The sequence below is a fragment of the Trachemys scripta genome, chromosome 8, assembly GCF_013100865.1.
Source record: "Trachemys scripta elegans isolate TJP31775 chromosome 8, CAS_Tse_1.0, whole genome shotgun sequence".
Taxonomy (NCBI): domain Eukaryota; kingdom Metazoa; phylum Chordata; order Testudines; family Emydidae; genus Trachemys; species Trachemys scripta.
The window spans coordinates 35,731,014-35,753,021 of NC_048305.1; the positions used below are offsets into that span (position 1 = coordinate 35,731,014).

At 43.8% G+C, this 22,008-nt stretch overlaps 1 protein-coding gene across 1 annotated transcript in view; it reads right to left on the reverse strand.

Moving 5' to 3' along the window:
* The window catches only part of NRG2 (neuregulin 2), a 331,862-nt gene that overhangs the window by 66,517 nt on the left and 243,337 nt on the right, over nt 1-22,008 (reverse strand). Inside the window, exon 4 of the mRNA XM_034778371.1 lies at nt 7,111-7,229. Within this exon, the coding sequence (XP_034634262.1) occupies nt 7,111-7,229 (119 nt within the window). The remainder of the gene's footprint in view (nt 1-7,110; nt 7,230-22,008) is intronic.

Consider the following 22,008-nt stretch of genomic DNA (forward strand, 5'->3'; position numbering starts at 1 on the left):
TTGCGAGTGGCCCATCCCCCCACCGGGAGCAATAGTGTAAAAGACAATTTTTGGGCACCGTTTTTTGGCGCCCCCAAATCTTGGCGCTCTAGGTGGCCGCCTAGTTTGCCTAGTGGTTACACCGGCCCTGGCTAAAACTTTTAAAGCACCTTGATTGTCAAGTTAGGATTCCAACATTTGTTAATTGCTCCTCTCTCTCTGGAGCTTGGGTATCAGAAACAAACATTTTCTTTGAAGGATTTAGTTAGCGATCAAGGCCTTTCTTGGAAACTAAACAGAAGTGGAGATTAAGTATATGCCAGGATGTGATAAAATATTAAAGTGAAATGTGTTATCAAAGCAAAATAAATAAAGAGAAAGAATCTGGGGGGGGGGGGGGGGTACTTACACTCGTCTTCCATTACAACTAATTTAGTTTCTGAAGCAGGTAAGACTTGTGGTGCATTCGTTGTTCCTGGGGAAATTAAGGTAGAAGGTAGTGAACAAAATATTCATTTGCAGCTAAAGATCATGGTCGATTAGCTATTTTGGGGATATGTGTTGGAACAGGTGTTGAGGGATTTGCTGGTACAGAATATTCAAGGAGGATTTTAAATGTGTCTGTAGGGGTTGGCCTATTCAGCGTTCTTATTTGAATAATCAGGGAAAGCAGTTATGTTAAGGAGTGCCCCAGCACAGTGCATTGCTTTGTTATTCCACCAGATCTAAGAAGTTTCACTCTATTATTATCCCTGTGTTTAAAAAGCAGCAGGAGGAAATGGATATACAGCCCTGAATTTGACACGTAGATGAGACAGTTGAATGACGGATTCCTTCCTTGACATAATGGTGACTAGTAACCAAAGATGGGACCACAGGAGGCCACTGAGACAAACACTGACTGAGTTTAAGAAAAGGTAGGCTTATGACTGTAAGTAACATTTGTAGCTATGCAAGATAAAGTAATGCAATAGATGATCAGCATGTATGCTGCAGGGCTTAAACTGATCAGTTAGCAGAAGATAGGAAGGAATTTCTCAGATTCACAATGGTGAACTGTTTGTTTTTTCACCTTCCTCTGTGCAATACAGTAGCCACTACCCAAGGAAATATATCAGACTAGACAGACTAGTGCTTTGCTTTGGAATGGAAATACTGGAAAATTCTAGGCATGCGCATTCCTTATTCACTATATTCAAGATGGCTGACAGGTGTCACCAGCTGGCACCATCACTATCCAGTGCACAGCTCCTTATCTCCCTCAACATTTGCAAAAGGAAAAGGAGACACCGGCAGGACCACAAGGCCTAGGAGACACTTCTGGGAAATCACCTTGTGGATGCAGTACTGGGATGCCCACCACTTACCTCTCTGAAAGGTGAGCAGAAAGAGAAAAGTGGGAAAGAGCAATTAAAGGAAAACACAAACAAAAGCAAAAAGAGGTTTGAAACTCAGGTTCTCCACATGCATCTGGTAAGGAGGGGGCGGCATTTCTGTCTCTTGGATGTGGCCTCGTCAGTACAATCTATGCCACTGGCACTTCAAGAGTAGATTACTTGAAGGAGGTGGTTGGAAAATTCTAATTTTCCTCAAAAAAAGTGAAAATGTTTCAGTTTCAGCAACTGAAAACTCTCACTAGTGCTGTGTATGGACTGACTGCCTGGGTTGCATTTAAGGGGCTAATCTCAGCCAATAAAGTTCTTCATGGGCCTACTTGGCTGAGAGAGGCCTCGTTCCATGTGGTCCTGCTGTGGTTGTGCTTGGCAGAAGCACTTGTGCTGGAGCCCCCTGGGTTATCAGAAAGGAGGCTGATGACTGGGCATGTGCTACACGAGGAACTTTAGAATTCCCTGCTCCCTGTTCTGCAGTAGCTTGGACATGTTGCCCTGAAAAGGCCATCCATTATAAGGGGCTCAGCTGTGGGGGATGGAAAGTTTTGGTTCAGTGAGAATTGAGGGTGGGGAAGGGGGATGGGGAGGATGTTTATTTTTGCTGATTAGCATTTTTGAGAGTAACGAGTGGCTATCGGTTTGGTACTCCTTTTTTGCTCTTATTTATTTGTGGCCTTTGTTATGGATTACATTTCCAATTCAATTCCTAGCCAAGGATCCTAGAACTTGGAATAGACACCTTTCTCAAAAGGAAATAAATAAATAAATAAAAGTGTCGGTGGGGAGGAGTAAAAATTACTTTGCAAAAATTATAGTGCCCCCTGGCTGGGTTGTGGGCAGCAGGGATCGAACCCCAAACTTATGGATCAAAACGCATGTGCCTCTAAAGTATGAGCTAAGAGAGCCTGCTCTGTGAGCCAAGACTGTAGCAGCCTTATCAACCTCCACCTGCAGCACAGCCATAGCTAGAAGGGGACAGAGTGCCCACTAGGGTGACCAAATGTCCCGATTTGATAGGGACAGTCCCAATATTTGGGGCTTTTTCTTATATAGGCTCCTATTACTCCCCACCCCCGTCCTGATTTTTAAAACTTGCTATCTGGTCACCCTAGTGCCCATGGGGGGGGGGGGGGGAGGTGACACACTCCCATTGGCCCAGGAGGCTCGTTACTAGCTTTGGGGGTCCACCCAGGTCTCCACTTATAATGCTGCAGCCTGGGCTTAATTTATGCTGGGGCTTGTCAGGTCTGAGCCCCCACCCCTCTGGGCTTGCTGCACCAGTTAGGAAAGTGAAAAAAAATCTCTATTTTTTCTTCTGAAACATGTTTTTCTTAAAATTCTCAACATAGTTGTATCCATCAGGGTCATAACGAGGGAGGGACGAGCAGTGCAGCCACCCGGGTGCAAAGCTAGGGCAGAAAAATGGAGCGAATGAAAAAAAAAGCGGTAGGGAGTAGTGCCTTGCAGCAGGACTGGGAGCCCCAGGACCCGCTGCCATAATAGCGGGGGAAAACTCAAACAATGCAGGAGTGGGTATCTCAGGGTGGGACGGGAGTAGGATTAAAAAAAATCGTCCCATGCAGAGCTCTAGTAGGGGATGCAAATATACTTGCTGGTATTTTCTGGTGAAGTAAAGCACAAGGCTGTATCCAACACCACTTCTCTCAAACACTGCAGGATTAGGGTAAAGAAAGGTCTTAAATCTTTTTTTTTTTTTTTAGTTTGGTTACATTTGTTCAGTCCATACGAAAATATAATTTTTCATTGCTCTTAATAATGTTCCTTAACAATATAGAAAACAAAGCAGACATCATTAACTATTTTTGGTGACTCATTTAAAAGTTGTTACTGTGAAGCACCATAGCTGGTTGTTAAGTAGTAGAACAATATAATACCATAGTTATTGTCATTTCAACTGAACAAAGAATGGTTGTGGATGTGTGTGTGTTTGGGGGGCGGGTACAGCAGGGCAGAGAATAAGGGAGGTGTTAGAATAACATTGTGTAACAATACTAGGGAGAGAACCAGGGCAAAGATGGAGAGGTCTGTAGCTAGCAAATATATTCAGACTTTTTTTTTCCTGTAGTTGCTTTTAATTTTTTTCTGCACAAGCTACTACTTTGTATATGATGTAGAATACATGGTTGTAAACATAACACTAGTACAGTACAGGTTTCAGTGGTAGCCGTGTTAGTCTATATCAGCAAAAAAAACAAGGAGTCCTTGTGGCACCTTAGACAGTGGGCTACTCTTTCAAATAAATGTGTTATGACTGAATGTATGGTGGTATTATTGCCAATTCAAAGTCATAAATTTAAAATTAAATCATTGTTTAAGCCCCGGTACCTCTTTCATTACAACTTAAGCACTGGCTGCACCCCTGTGTGGGAGATCAGCAGCTGGGATCAGCCCTATGAATCTCAGTGCCTGGTATCAGTCCAGTACCTTTCACTAGAGCTAAACTCTCCCTTTAATTAAAAATACAAAACAAAAAACCCACAGCAGTACCACGCTGTTATATTGCACAATGGAGCAGCCACATGCAAGGGTATCTGGGTCAGACCGTACCTTTATCATATCAGTTAAATTGGCATCCGTCTTGTCACCCATAAAAAGATCTAGAATTTTGAGATTTTTCTTGCAGAAGACATGGGATTTTATAGTGATTGTTCTCACAGCCTTGGGTTTTATTCCTATTTCTTCCCTTTCTCTTCTTTGCTTTACTCAGGTGAAGTCCATTTTGACGAATTATGAATCAAAGACCTAGGATCAGGGCATGAGTAACCTGTGTCTGGTTTTCTTTGACCGTTTATGTAGTACAGCCACCACTGTTCAGTGTGAATGTCTCGTGTACATGTTCTTTCCTATTTTGCTGTATTTGTGTTTCCTGCTTTCTTTACTGTTTTATCGATGTCCTTTATAGAATAAGAAAGCGATTTATGCAGTAGGCTCATGCTGAAAGAAAGGCACAGGACCTGCCCCAAGGAGCTTACAATTTAATTCATAGACAAGACAGTGAAGTTTACCCACCAGAGGAAGATACAGACTCAAAGAGGAGCAAATATCATGGAAAGCATACTACTGAAAGGCATCACGTAAGACATGTTCTTTAAGGAGAGATATGAAAAAAGAGGGGTCACTGTTTGGTGCATAAGGACAGCTGGAGGGGGCAGACTGGAAGAATTTGACAGTAAAATGAGAATGCGAGAAGCATGCAGTGCCTGCTTAGGCGGGAGACTCTGGGTGAGCAAAGATGTAGGCAGTGTGGGAGAACGAGAAGTTTGAACTTGGGCCAGAAGCAGAGGTAGCCAATGAAAGGATTCAAAGAGGAGACTGACAAGGTCAGAGTAGTGGTGGACTGTGATTGCATACAGTGACCACCACCTTTATATTTACCTTTCACAAGTGACCACCATTAGAGCCCTAGGTCTTGTACTAAGTATCAGCTATTCCCAGAGGTGAAAGTAAGCTGGTACAGTCCGGTACGCTGTGCCAGCAAGAGCCGGTACGCCGTGCCAGACTGGACCGGCTTCTCCAGCGGTGATTTAAAGGGCCTGGGGCTCCCTGCAGCGGCCGGAGCCTCTGGCCCTTTAAATCGCTACTGGAGCCACCCCAGCAGCGGCAGAGCTCTGGAGGAGATCTAAAGGGCCCGGAGCTCCGCTGCGGCCAGAGCCCCGGGCCCTTTAATTCGCCCCTGAGCCCCAGGGCTCCCAGTCGCCTCTGCAGCTGGTAGCTCCGGGGTAATTTAAAGGCCCTGGGGCTCTGGCCAGGGCCCCAGGGCCTTTAAATCCTGAAAGGCCCCGCCTATTCCCATTGAAGCCACGCCTCTTTGGGTTGAGGCCATGCCTGATAAGGACTGCGACGTACCGGTAAGTCCGTTAAGGGTACGTCCACACTGCCCGCCGGATCGGCAGGTATCGATCGATCCCCGAACGCGTTCCCGTCAACTCCAGAACTCCACCAGGGTGAGAGGCAGAAGCGGAGTCGATGGGGGAGCTGCAGCCATCGATCCCGCACCATGAGGACAGGAGGTAAGTCGAAATAAGATACATCGACTTCAGCTACGCTATTCCCGTAGCTGAAGTTGCGTAGCTTACATCGACACCCCCCCACACACACAGTGTAGACCAGCCCTAAGTTACTTTCACCCCTGGCTATTCCGCACTAATGCTGATGACTGGCAAGTAACAACAGTAAAGATGTTACTGTTAATGCAGCTAAATGCCACTAAGGTATGCTTATGAGGAAGCTTTGGTGGTGGATTAATACCGCTACAGTAGGTACGACTGCACCACTGAGTCAGTCTTTCTGTATTTCTAGTGCTTCCCTCACCATGGAATCTACAGCTCCCACTCAGTAAGGGGACAGCCCAGAGAATTAGGCCAAGAGACCAGAACTTTGCATTTGTTATTTCTGGTTTTCAGTGGCCAGAATAGCCCTTGCAAATTCCAGGTGAGATTGTGGACATTTGTCTGAGATGCAACCTCCAAGCTAGGCAGGGAATGAATGAAAACCCTTTGTCCTTTCCTCCAACACACACCTCTCACATCATACCCTACCTGTTGTCTGAAGAAACATTTATACGCTACATAATGTGGAAGCCGTCTGAATTTGTGGGAACTAGCAGCGTTAAATTGCCATAATTCTGCTTTGCATTTCACTGGCATTCCTATCAGACCTCAGTTGTGCTAGTCTGTGTACAATCACACAGGCAGACTCCATCCTCACTGAGCGGAAAGGATTGTCAGTGACTTATATTTCATCCATCTGAGACTGATAAAAGGGCTACATTTTCACAACACAGCTGCCTAAGTGGAGACCATAAAATACATGCACTCTGTGTCTGATTTCCAGGCGTACTTATCTGTTGCGCATGCATATGTTGCTATCGTAATGACTGTCCAGATTTGAGAATGCAGTTCAAACAGTTTAAAGAGGCTGTGCTGTCCAGTTAACTAACTTTGGATTCTTTTCGTAAATGGAAAAGATATAGCAGAGCCTGAAGGCTCTCTTCAGACCCAATGCTTAATACACAACTAGCATTTTGCATCTGGAGGCCTTTACAGATCTGGATAAGTATCCTTTATTTTTACAGATGGGTTAACTAAGACATACAGAGAGGTTGATTAACCTACCCAACGTTACAAGTAGAGGCCGAAGTCTGCAAACACTACCGAAGGCCTGCTTAATACTGAAAATAGTCCCATTTAAAGCTGGGAGCAACACAACTTAATCCTATTTGAGCAGTATTATTATTTGCAGTAGTAAGCAGGAGGAGGATCATGTGACATGGCCAAGTCTGTAACAAAACTTAAAGTCTTTTGACGCCCAACTACTGGCTCCATTCACTAGCCCACACGTGACTCCCAGGGAGAGGAACCTTACTGGATGAAAATCAGTTGGCATTTCACTCATAGAGAAGTTATACCTTAACTTTGCTTCTCAGAAATGCTTCTAAAAGTATAAATCCACCTCCTCCACTTCCACCGCCTCCAATTGTTTTTTTAATAATATTTAGTCTGCAGTTTATTTAAAGTGTAGATCAACCACTCTGCCAGTGGCAGATGGTGACGATAAACATTTATGCTTAGGCTGCATTTTTCTTTATCTCCCGAGATTATTTCACTTGATATCCTGAAAGTATTAAACAATACACAAGAAAGATCATGTGCAGACCATGCTCCCCCAGTGTAAGAAAGGCAATAGCTGTCTCCTGACAGTCTCTGGTGTCTCAACTTACCACTTCTCACATTAAGGCTGCCTTTTGCTGTGTCTTTCCCTAGCACATTCTCAGCTTCACAGCTATACTCCCCAGCGTCTTCCAGCTTCACCTTATTGAACTGCAGCCTGGAAATTTTTCTGTTGAAAAATAAAGTAGAATTTTTTTTTACTCAACCATGAACAATGTTTATGAAATTAAAGTCCTTTCCCACCATCTGTCCCAAACAGGTTGAGTCACCTAGTGCTGATCTCATGCTGTCTGAGCTCACAAACGACATAGGGTTAAGTCTGGTCAGTATTTGGATGGGACACTGCCAAAGGAAGTGCAAGCTCAACAGGAAATAGTACTGGTGCAATGCAGGAAGCGATGCTCTGCCCTCTGAGTAAGCAATGAACCAAGGCCTGAGAATGGCGCTAGGGGATGCAGAAGCGCTGTCTGATGCACCATAAAACCAACAGCCTGTGAGCCTAGCGTTATACTTTAGTCCAGTAGCTAAAGAGCTAATTATCTCACTGTGTATGTGTAATGACACCTACAGACAACCTGAGTTATCTGAGGTGGACTGAACCCAGGTCCTTCAGCATCAAAAGCACAGGCCTCGACTACTGGAGCTTCATGAGTATTCCCGCACCTGTTAGGAGTAGACTGTGATAGCCACCGGACCCAGCCAGTAGAGGGAAACATGAACTAGAGCAGCATGTTATATACTTTTCCTTGCAAACAAGCTTGATCACTGACTCTGAACTCCACAGGGTTCAAGTACCACATAGGCACCGTTGTGTAATGTGCTCTGGTTGAACACAAATTTGCAGCATACAGCTGGCATCAGGACTTGAATCCAGGGCTCTCAACCCCCAAACCCCAGCCTCTTCTACTTGAGCTAGTGCTGTGGCTGGTTTTAGCCTCACTTAGGCTAGCAACTAGAGGCAGCATCCACACCCTGGGTATTGCTAACACACAGGGTCTGAAGTCCATGTGAGTCCCTGGGTTCCTAGTGGCTAGAAGCACCTGGAAAGAACAACAAATTATACATTGTTGGAACTAACATTACCACCTATCCTGCATTCTGAGTTTAATTAGCATGGGAACAGGTATATGGGAGAAGAGTTGGGAGCTGCTAATGAGAAGTGTGCTAGCATCAGAACTGGATGAGATCATGCTCATTCTCGGGAAGGATCCTCTGTTTATTAAGGTACACATTTCATGTGCTGATTCTACCTGGAATGTTAAAAATCAATGGTTATACCCCATCGAGTGGACAAAAGGGGAGGGGGAATGGCACTCCATTTCAAAAATGGTATTACCTGTTTCCGAGTCACTGATAACTCAGAGGAAAATTATCTTAAACGCTTACGGATCAATGTCCCAACAGATAAAGCACAAGATGGAGTAGCAGCTGGTGTCCACTACAGACCACCAATGACACTAGGGAACAGGATGACCAGCTCCTTACACATCTATTTATAATACGCAGTGGAAAAAAGCAGCAAGATCATAGGGGACTTCAACTGGAGTGACACATGCTAAAGGTCTCTTGCTGACAATACTAAAACATCCCTGTGAATTTCTAAATGTTATAGATGACAATTTCCTAACTCAAAAAGTTCTTCGTCCAACACGGGAATTTTATATTAGACCTCATCTTGATAGGAAAAAAGGAACCGATTGTAGAACTAAAAATTAATGGTAGCTTATGTACAAGCAATCATGACATCATCACATTTAGAGTGTGTAAAGAGAATTAGGTCCAGCCCAGAATTAGATATTTGGTGCTTTTAAAAGGGTCAGTTTCACAATGTTGAAAACAATTATGAGCCCAATCAGCTGGGAGGAAGAATTTAATCAGAAAAAATGTGAAATGATAATCAGGAATTGTTATGAACACTTTGCTAGATGCCCCAAAAGCCACAATCGAGGAAGAAGGCTAACCTGGTTTAGAAGGGAAGTGAAGGCAGCTGTCTGTATAAATGATTAAATGAAGAAATAAAAAAGAAAAGAAAAATTGGTACAATGAATATTAATCAGAAACTAGCAATGTTTTTTGCAAAGGGAAATCATGTCTCACCGATCTATTAGAATTCTTTGAGAGGGTCAGCAAGCATGTGGACAAGAGGGATCCAGTGGATATAGTGTACTTAGATTTTCAGAAAGCCTTTGACAAGGTCCCTCACCAAAGGCTCTTAAGCAAAATAAGCTATCATGGGATAAGAGGAAAGGTCCTTTCATGGATCGGTAACTGGTTAAAAGATAGGAAACAAAGGATAGGAATAAATGGTCAGTTTTCAGAATGGAGAGAGTTAAGTAGTGTTGTCCCATATGGGTCTGTACTGGGGCCAGTTCTAGTCAACATATTCATAAATAATCTGGAAAAAGGGGTAAACAGTGAGGTGGCAAAATTTGCAGATGATACAAAACTATTCAAGATAGTTAAGTCCCAGGCAGACCGTGAAGAGCTACAAAAGGATCTCACAAAACTGGGTGACTGGACAACAAAATGGCAAATGAAATTTAGTGTTGATAAAGATAAATGCAAAGTAACGCACATTGGAAAACATAATCCCAACTATATATATAAAATGACGGGGTCTAAATTAGCTATTACCACTCAAGAAAGGGATCTTGGAGTCATTGTGGATAGTTCCCTGAAAACATCTACTCAATGTGCCATGGCAGTCAAAAAAGCGAATAGAACGTTGGGAAGCATTAAGAAAGGGATAGATAATAAGACAGAAAATATCATATTGCCTCTATATAAATCCATGGTACATCCACATCTTGAATACTGCGTGCAGATGTGGTCACTCCATCTCAAAAAAGATATATTGGAAACGGAAAAGGTTCAGAAAGGGGCAACAAAAATGCTTAGGGGTATGGAACGGCTTCCGTATGAGGAGAGATTAATAAGCCTGGGACTTTTCAGCTTGTAAAAGAGATGACTAAGGGAGGATATGATTGAGGTTTATAAAATCATGACTGGTGTGGAGAAAGTAAAAAAGGAAGTACTAATTAGTCCTTCTCATAAAACAAGAACTAGGGGTCACCAAATTAAATTAATGGGCAGCAGGTTTAAAACAAAGAAAAGGTAGTATTTTTTCACACAACGCACAATCAGTCTGTGGAACTTTTTGCCAGAGGATGTTGTGAAGGCCAAGACTATAACAGGATTCATAAAAGAACTAGATAAGTTAATGGAGGATAGGTCCATCAATGGCTATTAGCCAGGATGGGCAAGGATGGTATCCCTAGCCTCTTTTTGCCAGAATCTGGGAATGGGCAACAGGGTATGGATCACTTGATGATTACCTGTTCTTTTCATTCCCTCTAGGGCACCTGGCATTGGCCACTGTCAGAAGACAGGATACTGGGCTATATGGACCTTTGGTCTGACCAAGTAGGGCCGTTCTTATGTCCTTATATTTAATTGTAGAAAATTGAAAGGGACACAAGGATAAATCTATGGCCTGCAGGGTTAAAGACAATAGAATGGAGTTCTGTAAGTATATTAGGAACAAAAAGAATCTCATCAATGGTATTTGTAGAATTATCAATAATAAAGCAGAAAAGGTAAATGTGTTCAATAAATATTTCTGTTCTGCATTGGGGAAGGAACAGATGATGTAGTCAAAGAATATGCTAACACTCTTTCCATTCCACTAGTATCTCAGAAGGATGCTAAACAGCATCTGCTAAAGTTAGACATTTAAGTCCACACATCCAGATAACATGAATCCAAGAGATTTAAAAGAGCTGGCTGAGGAGCTCGCTGGACTGATAATGTTGGTTTTCAATAAAACTTAGAACACTGGGGATGTTCCAGAAGTCTGGAAAAAAGTTAGTCTGTCAATATTTTTAAAAGGGTAAATGAGATGATGTGGCTAATTATAGGCCTCTCAGTCTGACATCAGGCCTGGGCAAGATAATATGTCTCTCAATTAATAAGTAATTAAAGGAAGGTAATGTAATTAATGCAAATCAACACAGGTTTATGGAAAATAGATTCTGTCCAACTAACTTGATTTTTTTTTATGAGATTACAAAGTGTGACTGATAAATAATATTGATATAACATACTTTGACTTGGTACCACACAATATTTTGATTAAAAACTAGAAAGCTATAAAATTATCCTGGCACACATTAAATGGATTAAAATCTGGCCAAACTGATAAGTCAGTGAGGTTATTGCTGACACTGATCATTTAGGATAAGGAGTTCCAAAGTTTCCAAGATTCTGATCTTTTGTCCTGAGATGGGATGGGAACATTTTTCTAATATTTTGACATTTTTTGCAGGACGGGAAAGCATTTCCTGCAGAGATCTAGTAATGAGTGTTGCCCTCATGGCAGGCCATTGCATTCTTCTTGAGGAAGGCAGTTATCCTGGCTCCATATAGGCTTAATTCAGCAAAAGGGCCAGGGTTATATCTTAATTCATCCTCGGTGTAACTACGTTGACTTTAAACTTACTCTAGGGTAGATTCTACCCTATTGTTTTTTCCCCCTCAGAACCTATGATTTAGTCACATACTGATTATTTCCTGTAGCCTTTGTATATTACTTAGCCATAGTGAATACTATATTTGGGGATACTCAATGATCTCAACTCATACTCTTGTTTTCCTGACTTTTAGATGAGACATAAAACAAAGATCCAGACCAATTTTGGCCATTAAAAATTCTGAGAAATATTAGCAGCAGTGTCCAGGTCAAATTCCATTTTTTTTCCTCCCTAAATCCAATCCCTCCTTAGGCTTCCCCCCACCCCAATTCATCTCCTAATAAATACTTATGTAGTGTTGCCATAAGCTGTTAAACAGCTACCACACTGCACCCCAGAGCTGTCTACATTGGTGCCTGAGCTCTATATACTGATAGGCTGTAAACTGCTTTGGGATCCTTCAAGATGAGAATTATTAGATAAAATTATAAAGATATCACAATTATTATTAGTTTCCTAAAACTAGACTACCAAAATGGAGTTTTGGACATTCTGCCTATGAGATAATGCATTTTGAGTGAATACAGAGGAGGCCATAAAGGAATTAATTTTATTCTCCTCTAATAGTGTGAATTTGAAGATTACATTGAAGGTGGCCCTTATATTTGCTATTAGGAGAGTATTGTGTATATCAGATATGCTAGATAAAAGAACTCCCATCAGGAGATACTAGAAAGGAAATTCATAAAGGTGACCCTTACAAAGGACATTAAATGGGATGATATGGTTAAATATTAACTAAATTCCACTCTGCTTTGATAACATTATGAATGGGGAGAAAGTGAAATTCACCTCTGTGCTTAGAGCTAGCATAAAGGCATATGTATGTACCACTTGCAGCCCACCTTAAGTCCCATTTGGATGGACTAAATGGTGCATAGTCTTGTTTTGATCCTCTGCATGGGGTGTATCTCACCTAAACCGAGTAGTTTAATATCTGGCCTGAAGATTGGGAATGGTCAGTTCATTAATTGTCCTCTAAGCAGAAAACTATTGTCCTGTGCAGTACTCACTCTAAGAATCTGAAGAGCTGTATCATTTTGCATTTGCACTCAGTCCCCTAATTTGAGGAATTTAAGGAAATTCATCTTCCAAAGCAGACAACAGGATGAGAGAGATCAAATGGAAGAGGCCATCAAAAGGAAGTGTAATGGATTGTGTGGAGGATATGGCCATGGGAAAGCACCTGGATTGCATTAGGGATGGAGAACTGGTTCAGAAATGAGTCACAACCTTGAATTTTCTCCCAACCTCAGACGCAAACTTGAACCAACCTATTCCTTAACCTGACATTTTATTCACTTTTTATAGAGTACAGTTTTGAAAGCCAGACACGCCTGTGGATGTTTGAAAACAACATGCATGACTCCAAGCACGCAGTTATGTATTCCAGGGCATAATCTAGCTATGTCAAGATTAGGTGATAAAAACAGACAGCAAACAGGAAACATAAAATAACCTAAACTGAACAAAAGAGAGAAGTGAGGTGGTGGAAGTGGTTAGACAAGCAGCATCCTCTCCCAGGGGAGGATGGGTTGGAGTTCTTATTTCCTGTCCCCCCAGGCCAGCATTCCGCCCTTGCCACATGTTGACTGTGTGACAGCTGTCTGCCAAGGCTACTTCTCCCACTAACATCCTTCTGGGTCCCCACGAGGCAACTCGGACATCCCCTGAGCCCACTCTCCTACTCTCTTCAGGCACTGACTCTCTTCCAAGGAAGCAGGTTTAAGGACCTCCTCAGATTAAGTGCTGCTCTGTCCTGATATGCAGCTGTGTAACAATAGCGACATCTCACTCCACAGCTCTGGTCTCTCGACATATCCAGAGTTGGAGAGGATGACGTTATGGAGGACAAAGCAAGATTATACTTCCCCCTGCCCTGCAGAATCCAGGAGAGTGAGCTGGATTCCCTTCTGGGCCATGCATCCTAACCAAGTTGTTAATAATCAACCAATACATAAGTTCCAGCTGCATGGCCACTTGGGCAACCCCACAGTCCCCCAATGCTATCCCCCTGTGCAAGTCTACTGAACAGGCCGGTGTGCTCTCCAAGATGGACTAAGTTCCAGGTTAAGGTCCCTGGTTTCAGCAGCACATGCCTGTAGGAAACTGGAAATTCTGGGGCAGCTTCAAGTAGATTTAAACCAAAAAAAATATCAAGTTTGATTTTACTGTATTTAACAGGAAAATACAATCAGGGTGGGCTCTCTTGCATGACTTAGTCTGATATGTAATTGACTTGGTGTCACCTTTCCCCATAGATATTTATGCATTTGGGAGGTTTTCTTCCCAAGCAGAAGGGCTAGAACAACAATTCCTTTGAAAGAAAATGTAGATTCTGGAGCACAGGTCTGAGGCCCAGGGTAGATTGTTCACCGTGCTCCATGGCTGCAGAGCCTTGGGGGTGGCACAGATTAAGGACAAACAGTGGGCTCCCGGGATCTGTATTAAGGGTGGAAAGGAGGGAGCTAGATTTCTTAGCTCTTCGGAGGAGTTTTCAGGGCTGGCAGCTAGAAGGAAGTATCCGTTGGTAAATTGAGCCCATTTGACATGCAGCCAAGGAGAGATTGTAAGCTTGAAAACCCATAATGCCATCTTTCCAAACTCATTTGAGAGTAGAACTGCACCTTATGTCGGATGCTCTGTATGCAGCTTCAGTGAACCCCACAACGTCTCCGGCTTGGGAACCCCACATCCTGACCAATTCCTAAATGTGGAACAGTAGTATGATCCACAGTGGGATTCTAACTCCCCCTGTCAACCCCAGGTACCAGCAGTCCAGCTCCATGGTTCAATGTGGGGGCCAGAAACCAGAGCCCAAGCCAGGAATCAGGAGCAAGGCAAGAACAGGACCAGAGCAGGAGAGGAGCAAGGTAGGAGAAAGAGCAATCACAGCTGTAGTCGGAGTGTTGAGCAGCCAGTGAGCTGCTGCTGCTGCTGAGCTTAAAGGCAAAACTCTTGGCTGCCCTCAGCCAATCAGGCAGTTCTACCACAACCCAGCTGAGCTCATTAATCTGCCGGGAGGCTGGGCCGGCTAGTCCTCAAGCTCAGCTGAAGTTGCTCAGTCCTGACACCCCACCAGCCCTGTAGGTGCCTTTTGCCCCCCAGCCCTTCTGCCCAGCTCCAATATTGCCAACCTCAAGCATTCAACACTCATGAGTCAGGCTCCACCACAATCACAAGGTTTTTAATAGACAACTGGGCGGGTGTCCCTTTTATTTGCTTTCTGGTGTTTGAAGCTTAACAGTGCATTCATGTCACAGTTTCAAGCAGCCACTTCTGGTGTGAACTGTACCAGTGCACTGTAACACTACACAACAATATCGAAGTGAAACTGCAGGGTGAATTGACCAGTAAGTAATACAGGCAAAATGTCATTAACCTAGTTGGAATTTGGTCAATACAAAAGGCTTTAATGGTCACAAGTGGCCAGGACCAGTGTTGTATTTCACACCTGAAAGATCTTGCCTCTCTGATATAGCACCCATCCAAGTCAATGGATGTACAGTGATGATTTCAATGGGCGTTGGATCTGGTCATGGTGAAAAAACTATCAGTACTTAAGACTCAAGCTGCTGCATTCTGTTCTAGCTTCACTTCCTGAGTTGCTCTAAAGCCCTGCACTGCAGCCGTCTAATCTCCAGGTGATCACAACCTCCTGGTCTGAAGGAGATGAAAAAAAAGAGCTGACCCTGGTCATTGCTGCTCTCTATCTAAAACTGCCCCCAGATTGCAAACTCTTGTAACAAGCAGCAGGGGGTGGGTCAGAGCTTGAGTCCCATTGTGACAGATCCATGCCCCGTAATTTTGCAGTGTGGACACAGCTCAAGCCACAGACCTGAGTGAGAAGGTCTGCTTAGTGCAGTCTGGAAGCATTAACACAGCTGTGAGACCCAAGTCCACCAGGGTTACAGTGCACTGTGGACACAAGCCCAGGCTTGGAAACACCAAGTGTGCAAGCCTGTGTTCCACAAACCCAGATTTACAATGCAGTGTAGACATACCCAAAGAGATTACTCATGTAGGGAAAGTTATCCAGATGTTCAAATTTTTGCAGGCTCAGACCCTAACACCAACCTATTAAAACCATCGTCATCCAATTGTTGCTTCAATGGCATTTATGCCAATTTACTCTAGAGTAGGACTGCCTTTAAATTCTCCTTTAGTTGTGTTCCCTCTTCTCTTAAACCTGCCTGTGTAATTTCTAGTTTGTGCAACAACCTCAAACAAATTGTCCATCTTGTTTTACCATAACTTTAATTTCTTTTTAGCAGAGTAAGATGCACATTTTTCTGCAGGCCAAATTCACCACTGATGTAAAGAGGTGCAGTTCTGCTCAAGACAATGGGGTAACCCCCACTAACCCGAGCAATGAGTTCAATCTTTGTGTCTCAGCCTCCTGGGAGTACTGTTCAGAAATGGGATGGAGAAGGTACCCCACAGGGTAATAACAGAGTTGCTTGATGACACTGCAAGTAGGACGGTCCTTCCACAAGCTCATCAAATGGTCAACCAGATCCAAACTGAACATCCAAAACATTTAACTACAGTGATGGGCAAACCTCAAAGTCTGTCATCTCTCTTCATGTCAGAGAAAAGAGCACAGATCAGGAATGGGATACAAAAGCAACCGGAACCAGCAGACCATCAGGTGTTTGATCCAGCCAGCTCCCACTGACTTCAATGGAAGATCCATATGCACATCTCTCTCTGGGTTGATCTCGTGATGAGTAATACCACAGAGGGTTAGAAGAAATACAAGCTAAATTTCTGCTCTTAGACAAATGTGAACTCCCCAAACTCCCATAATAGTCAGGGTTTGACAGTTTGGCAAAGCACCATGAGTAGAGTAACTCAATCTTAACTTTGTTTTCCAGTGCTTTGGAAAAGATCTCACATGCTATGATCAGCACTGGTAGTGGAAGGTCTGCTCTGGTGATCTGAATACAGCTTATAGACTCATAGACTCATAGACATTAAGGTCAGAAGGGACCATTATGATCATCTGGTCTGACCCCCTGCATGCTGCAGGCCGCAAGACCCTTCCCTGTACTCTACCGTTGAAGTCCCCAGTCCTGTGTTTTAGTGACTTCAATCGGCTGAGACCCTCCTGCTAGTGATCCCTGCCCCATGCTGCGGAGGAAGGCGAAAAACCTCCAGAGGCTCGGCCAATCTACCCTGGAGGAAAATTCCTTCCCGACCCCAAATATGGCGATCAGTAATACCCCGAGCATATAGGCAAGAGTCTCTAGCCTGACCCTTGTTGGCCATTATGTTGTTCATGTACCATTGCTTGGTTTTCCTTGACTACTATGTTTTATCATTAAACCATTCCCTCCATAAACTTATCCAACTTAATCTTAAAACCAGACAGGTCCGTCGCCCCCACCGTTTCCCTCGGAAGGCCGTTCCAATATTTCACCCCTCTGATGGTCAGAAACCTTCGTCTAATTTCTAGCCTAAACTTCCCCCCGGCCAGTTTGTATCCATTCGTTCTCGTGTCCACATTAGTACTAAACTGGAATAATTCCTCTCCCTCCCTTGTATTAACCCCTCTGATATATTTAAAGATAGCAATCATATCCCCCCTCAGCCTTCGCTTTGTCAGACTAAACAACCCAAGCTCCTCTAATCTCTTTTCATACGACAGGTTTTCCATTCCTCTGATCATCTTAGTCGCCCTTCTCTGCACCCGTTCCAGTTTGAGTTCATCTTTTTTAAACATTGGAGACCAGAACTGCACACAGTACTCCAAATGAGGTCTCACCAGTGCCTTATACAACGGAAGCAGGACCTCCCTATCTCTACTAGATATACCTCGCCTAATACATCCCAAGACCGCATTGGCTTTTTTCACCGCCACGTCACATTGCCGACTCATAGTCATCCTGCGGTCCACAAGGACCCCTAGGTCCTTCTCCTCTTCCGTTACTTCTAACCAATGCGTCCCCATCTTGTAACTAAAATTGTTATTATTCGTCCCCAAGTGCATAACCTTACACTTTTTACTATTAAATTTCATCCTATTTCTAATACTCCAATTCACAAGCTCATTCAAGTCTCCCTGCAGAGTATCCCTATCCACTCTGCTGTGGTTTTGCTATTGTGTTCATTTCTTGCTGGAAAATCTCTTGACATTCCTATCAATGGCATGTTATTTAAATTTAGCAGGCAATAAAACACCAGCCAATACTTTCTTCCACCCAAGAGGTAGGTTTCCTTTCTGTGCAAGGCAGGCCTGTCCAAGCCTGTTCCTAATTAGCGATGGAACATGCAGTTCAGAAGCAAGGAATCAAGATTTTTCCCCTCCCTCCTGTGAACTCATTGAGAAGGACGACTCCCCTGCCCTGTGGCGCTGGAAGGTTGTGCTTGTAGTTAACAAAGCAGATAGATAATTGATGAGAAATCTGAGCTTTTGAGTTACAGGTAATTGCTAGTCTCCTTGGTACAATACACTCTATTTCATAGCGAGTCTCTCCCATTTAAAAAGCACTCACCTCTATTCAGTTAACAATACTTAGCTCTTATATGGTACTTTTCGTCCCTAGATCTCAAAGTGCTTTATAGTGGGGTGTGAGCCCCCATTTTAGAGGTGGGGAAACTGAGGGACAGGAAGGTTAAGTCAATGAGTAGGTCTCTTGACTCCCATTCTAGTGCTCCATTCACTGGACCCCGCTGAATAGAGAGTAAGATATTTCAAGAGGATCACAAAGAATTAGATTTAGATCTATGATCTAACAGTAACACAGACCCATGTAGGATTTCTAAGAAACCAAAAAGCCCAACTCTGTGCAATACCTGGATCCACTCAGCCTGACTCAAGTAGATAACCTGAATATCATGTAGCTTACCCTAAATGGGTCTCTTGGATTAGACCTTGAAACAGAGGGTCCTATCAGCTCTGTGGGAGCATTAGTCTTTGGTGCTTTCTTCAAGAACAGAGGTTTTCCCTGCTCTCCTTGCCCAAGATTTTCCCTCCCCAACATTACCCTTCAAAGGGCAATAGAGTTTGAATCCTCTGCCCCTGGAGGTTCTGGGAGTCCCCACCTCGCTGGGATACCAACATTCCCACAGAGTATGTGTGGGGTCAGCTATTTAGCCATGGTGGTTCTTGCTACACCTACAGAGTTGAATAGATCCTCATTTGATGGTTGCTTACCACCAATAGCCGCACTGGGGACAGAGAACCTAACTAACTGTAAGATGGACCTTGATAAATTCATGAACAGTATAATATGACAGGGTTATCTATGAAAGCAAGGAACTGGGCCCACAGACCCAGGAGGTCCCTTCCAGTTCTATGTCCATATTTGGCTCAGAAAGACATTTTTCCAAGGCCACCTTGGTTGGGTTTCCCTGGAGCACGGAGTAGGGACCCCCCTCTGCTTGTTGGGAGCCCTTCAGCACTGATGGACTTCAGTCTCTCCTGTCTTCTCTTTCGGGGTCTCTCCCGCTCTACTAAAGCCTGTTTTGGAGTATTTGTAGCTGTGATGGGCAAGATATTTGCAGACACAAACAGAGCTCCCGGATCCTTCACCTGGGATTTGAAAAGGGCTGTTTCTAAAGTGTTTCATGCTTTCAGCCAAGGCCAGAAGGGAAAGTACCAAATCACTGCCAAAATCCTGACTGCCTGCCATCAGCAATTTAACGGAGCCAACAGCTTTGTCCCACCCTGTGTGACAAATGAGGGAAAGGGGAGATCTTCCTTGTTAGAGCAAGGGGCAGGCACGTTTAGAGCAGCCCTAAGGTTTGCCTGATTACCACTTTGGTAGACAAGTCCCTGGCTCTGCATAGGTAACAAGCCCCATGAAGGGAGAGTCAGAAATGCCAGGGTGCTTTCAAGGCTCTCTCACCGGAAAGCAGGGATAGGAGCAGAGTGCTGGGATGGACGTCTGTCAGAAGAGGAATTGGGGTGCACCTTGGGACTGAGGTTTCTTTTCAGGTCAGGCGCACTCTTCATTGGTGACATAGCAGGACTCCTGTTTTGGGGTGTGTTAAGATTTGGGACTTTTTCCTGCTAGAAGGAAGAGCTTTTATCACCCAACATGTTTCTGGCCTGTTACTGGCCGCAGGCCAACTTGGTGCCATGGAAACTAGTAAATGCAGCATTGTTACTTGACAGGAGTGTCTTGAGGGAAAAGGATTGGTTCTTCCTCACACTTTTACTTCTGTTATGGGAATTATCGGGCACCCATCACCGTGCTACCCATGCACTCTTTGGGCAGGTGGGAACCACCTTCTTCCAGCAAGCCAGCTTTGCTATCTGTCAGAGGGTGCCAGGCAGGAGAAAGAGGGCTCTCAGGTCAGGGACAGAGGCAGGAAGATGTTACAGCCGGTCGGAGGAAGAGATCTCTGGTTGAGAGAAGGGTTAGGGTGCTAGCCTGATACATAGGAGTCCCAGCTCCAAAACAGATCTCCTGGGGGGAGCATGGAGAAGTCATATAAACCTTCTGGGCCTCAGTTCTCCTATCTGTGCAATAGGGATAACAGCACTACCCTACCTCACAGGCCTGTTGTGAGGATAAATGAATTAAAGACTGTGAGGTGCTCAGACACTACAGTAACAAGGCCATATAAGTACTTTGTATCTACCTAGGACGTCATGGGTAATTTCTACATAACATCCTTGACCCCCCCTTAACACAAGTCCATTCACAGCCAACACCATCTGCCCTCAGACTGTGTGCATATGCAATTACAGAGGGGCTGTTACAGTGCCATGGTTAGATTGTGTTAATACGTCCATTCAAAGCCCTCTCTTGACTGACTCTCTAACTTTCCATAGGAAGGAGGTGTTACATTAATCACAGAAAGATTAGTGATGAGTGAGGCCAATAATTTTTGGGGTGATTTTGAAATCTATAGGATTAAAATTGTTCTAATGGCAAGTAATCAACGTTGTAAGGTGGTAAAATGGCTCAATGTGTTGTAATTGATTTCTTTTAGTCACTTCTAATTTTAAAAATGAATACTCTATACATGCCATAATAAGGATAGATGTAGTATTTTTCACACTCTTATGCACTGGATACAGCAGCAGAAAATTAACTTTCAGACTTCCAAGTGACCAAACAGTCCTAGATTTATAGACTGTTTCTTTGTTGTGTCAGGACATACAAAGTCAGAAATGGATGGATTGGGAAGTTACATGATACATAAAATGTCAACACTGCTCTGAAAAATGACTAATTGTCAAATTATTATGACTCAGCGCCTGCGGGGTGTGTTGTTCTGCTGCCACATTCCCAAGCTTTCCTAGAAGAGAAAACTTCTCAATAGCTGCTGTCTCTTGCCAGCTCTTTACAGTTACTTCCTGGTTAGTGGTCGATTGTTCTGTCATGTAAAGGATTATACATGGAGAAAACGTCATGGAAAATATTTTACATCCAATACTTCCATGATGTTGCATAAACAAATCAATGTCCCCATTCTATTCATTCCAATAAATTATGTAGGTGCCAATAAATTATGTAGGTGGATATGTTGTCCAGTGTCATGGGACTCCCTAAATGTTACCATGCATGTATAAACCACAACTAGCTTCTGAAGAACTTTGAAGCAGTAGACCTCAAAGTGCTTTACAAAGGTCAGTATAATTATCCCCATTTTACACATGGGGAAACGGAGGCACAGAAAAGTGAAGATTTGCCCAAGGAGTAGTCTGTCTCATGGCAGAAGCAATAGGGGTGGCTGATAAAGATCTTTACTTGAAGTTCTCACTGAATACAGAATGGTTATAATACAACCAGTTTGCCTAGTTTGGTAGCTTATTGCACAGACCCATAGAATTGCTGGGGGAGGGTTCCTCTCCTACACAGGACATGCAGAGCAGTGTGTGTAAAATGTTTGCATGGCTTGCTAGAGACTCTTGGATTAGAAGAGCATACGAAGACTGAATGGGGTCTAAATGGGGGCTTACATGGGTGTTGTGTGGTGTGGAAGGGCAAAGGACAGGGTTAGAAACTAATCTACCCCCAAAGGAGACTGAAATCCCCTGTCCTTACCAGCCAGTGGAATGCCTGATTGCAGTGAAAATGATAGCTGACCTGTTGAAGAGGAGGGTAGAAGAGGGATTTAGTTTGTAGGCAGAGAGCAGTCTATTCCTTAAGTGGATGCACCTGGACATTTTGCCAAGACAGTGGTTGCTTTGGGGGACAATACACACTGGGGACTGCTCTTTGGACTCTCATGGTGAAGGAGGACTTTCAATGCTCTGACCATACTGAGCCCACAGAAGAGACCTAGTAGAAGAAAGAGAGCTGACACCTAGCCATCGGCATCTAGGCTATGGCTCAAAATATGGGGCTGCCCATGGACAATTCCTATGTCATTTCACCCGTCTCTTTAATCCGGTCTCAGTAGCTTGAAATACAGCCAGGCTAGAGCCTAGCTCAGCATTAACAGCACACCAGTGGGGCA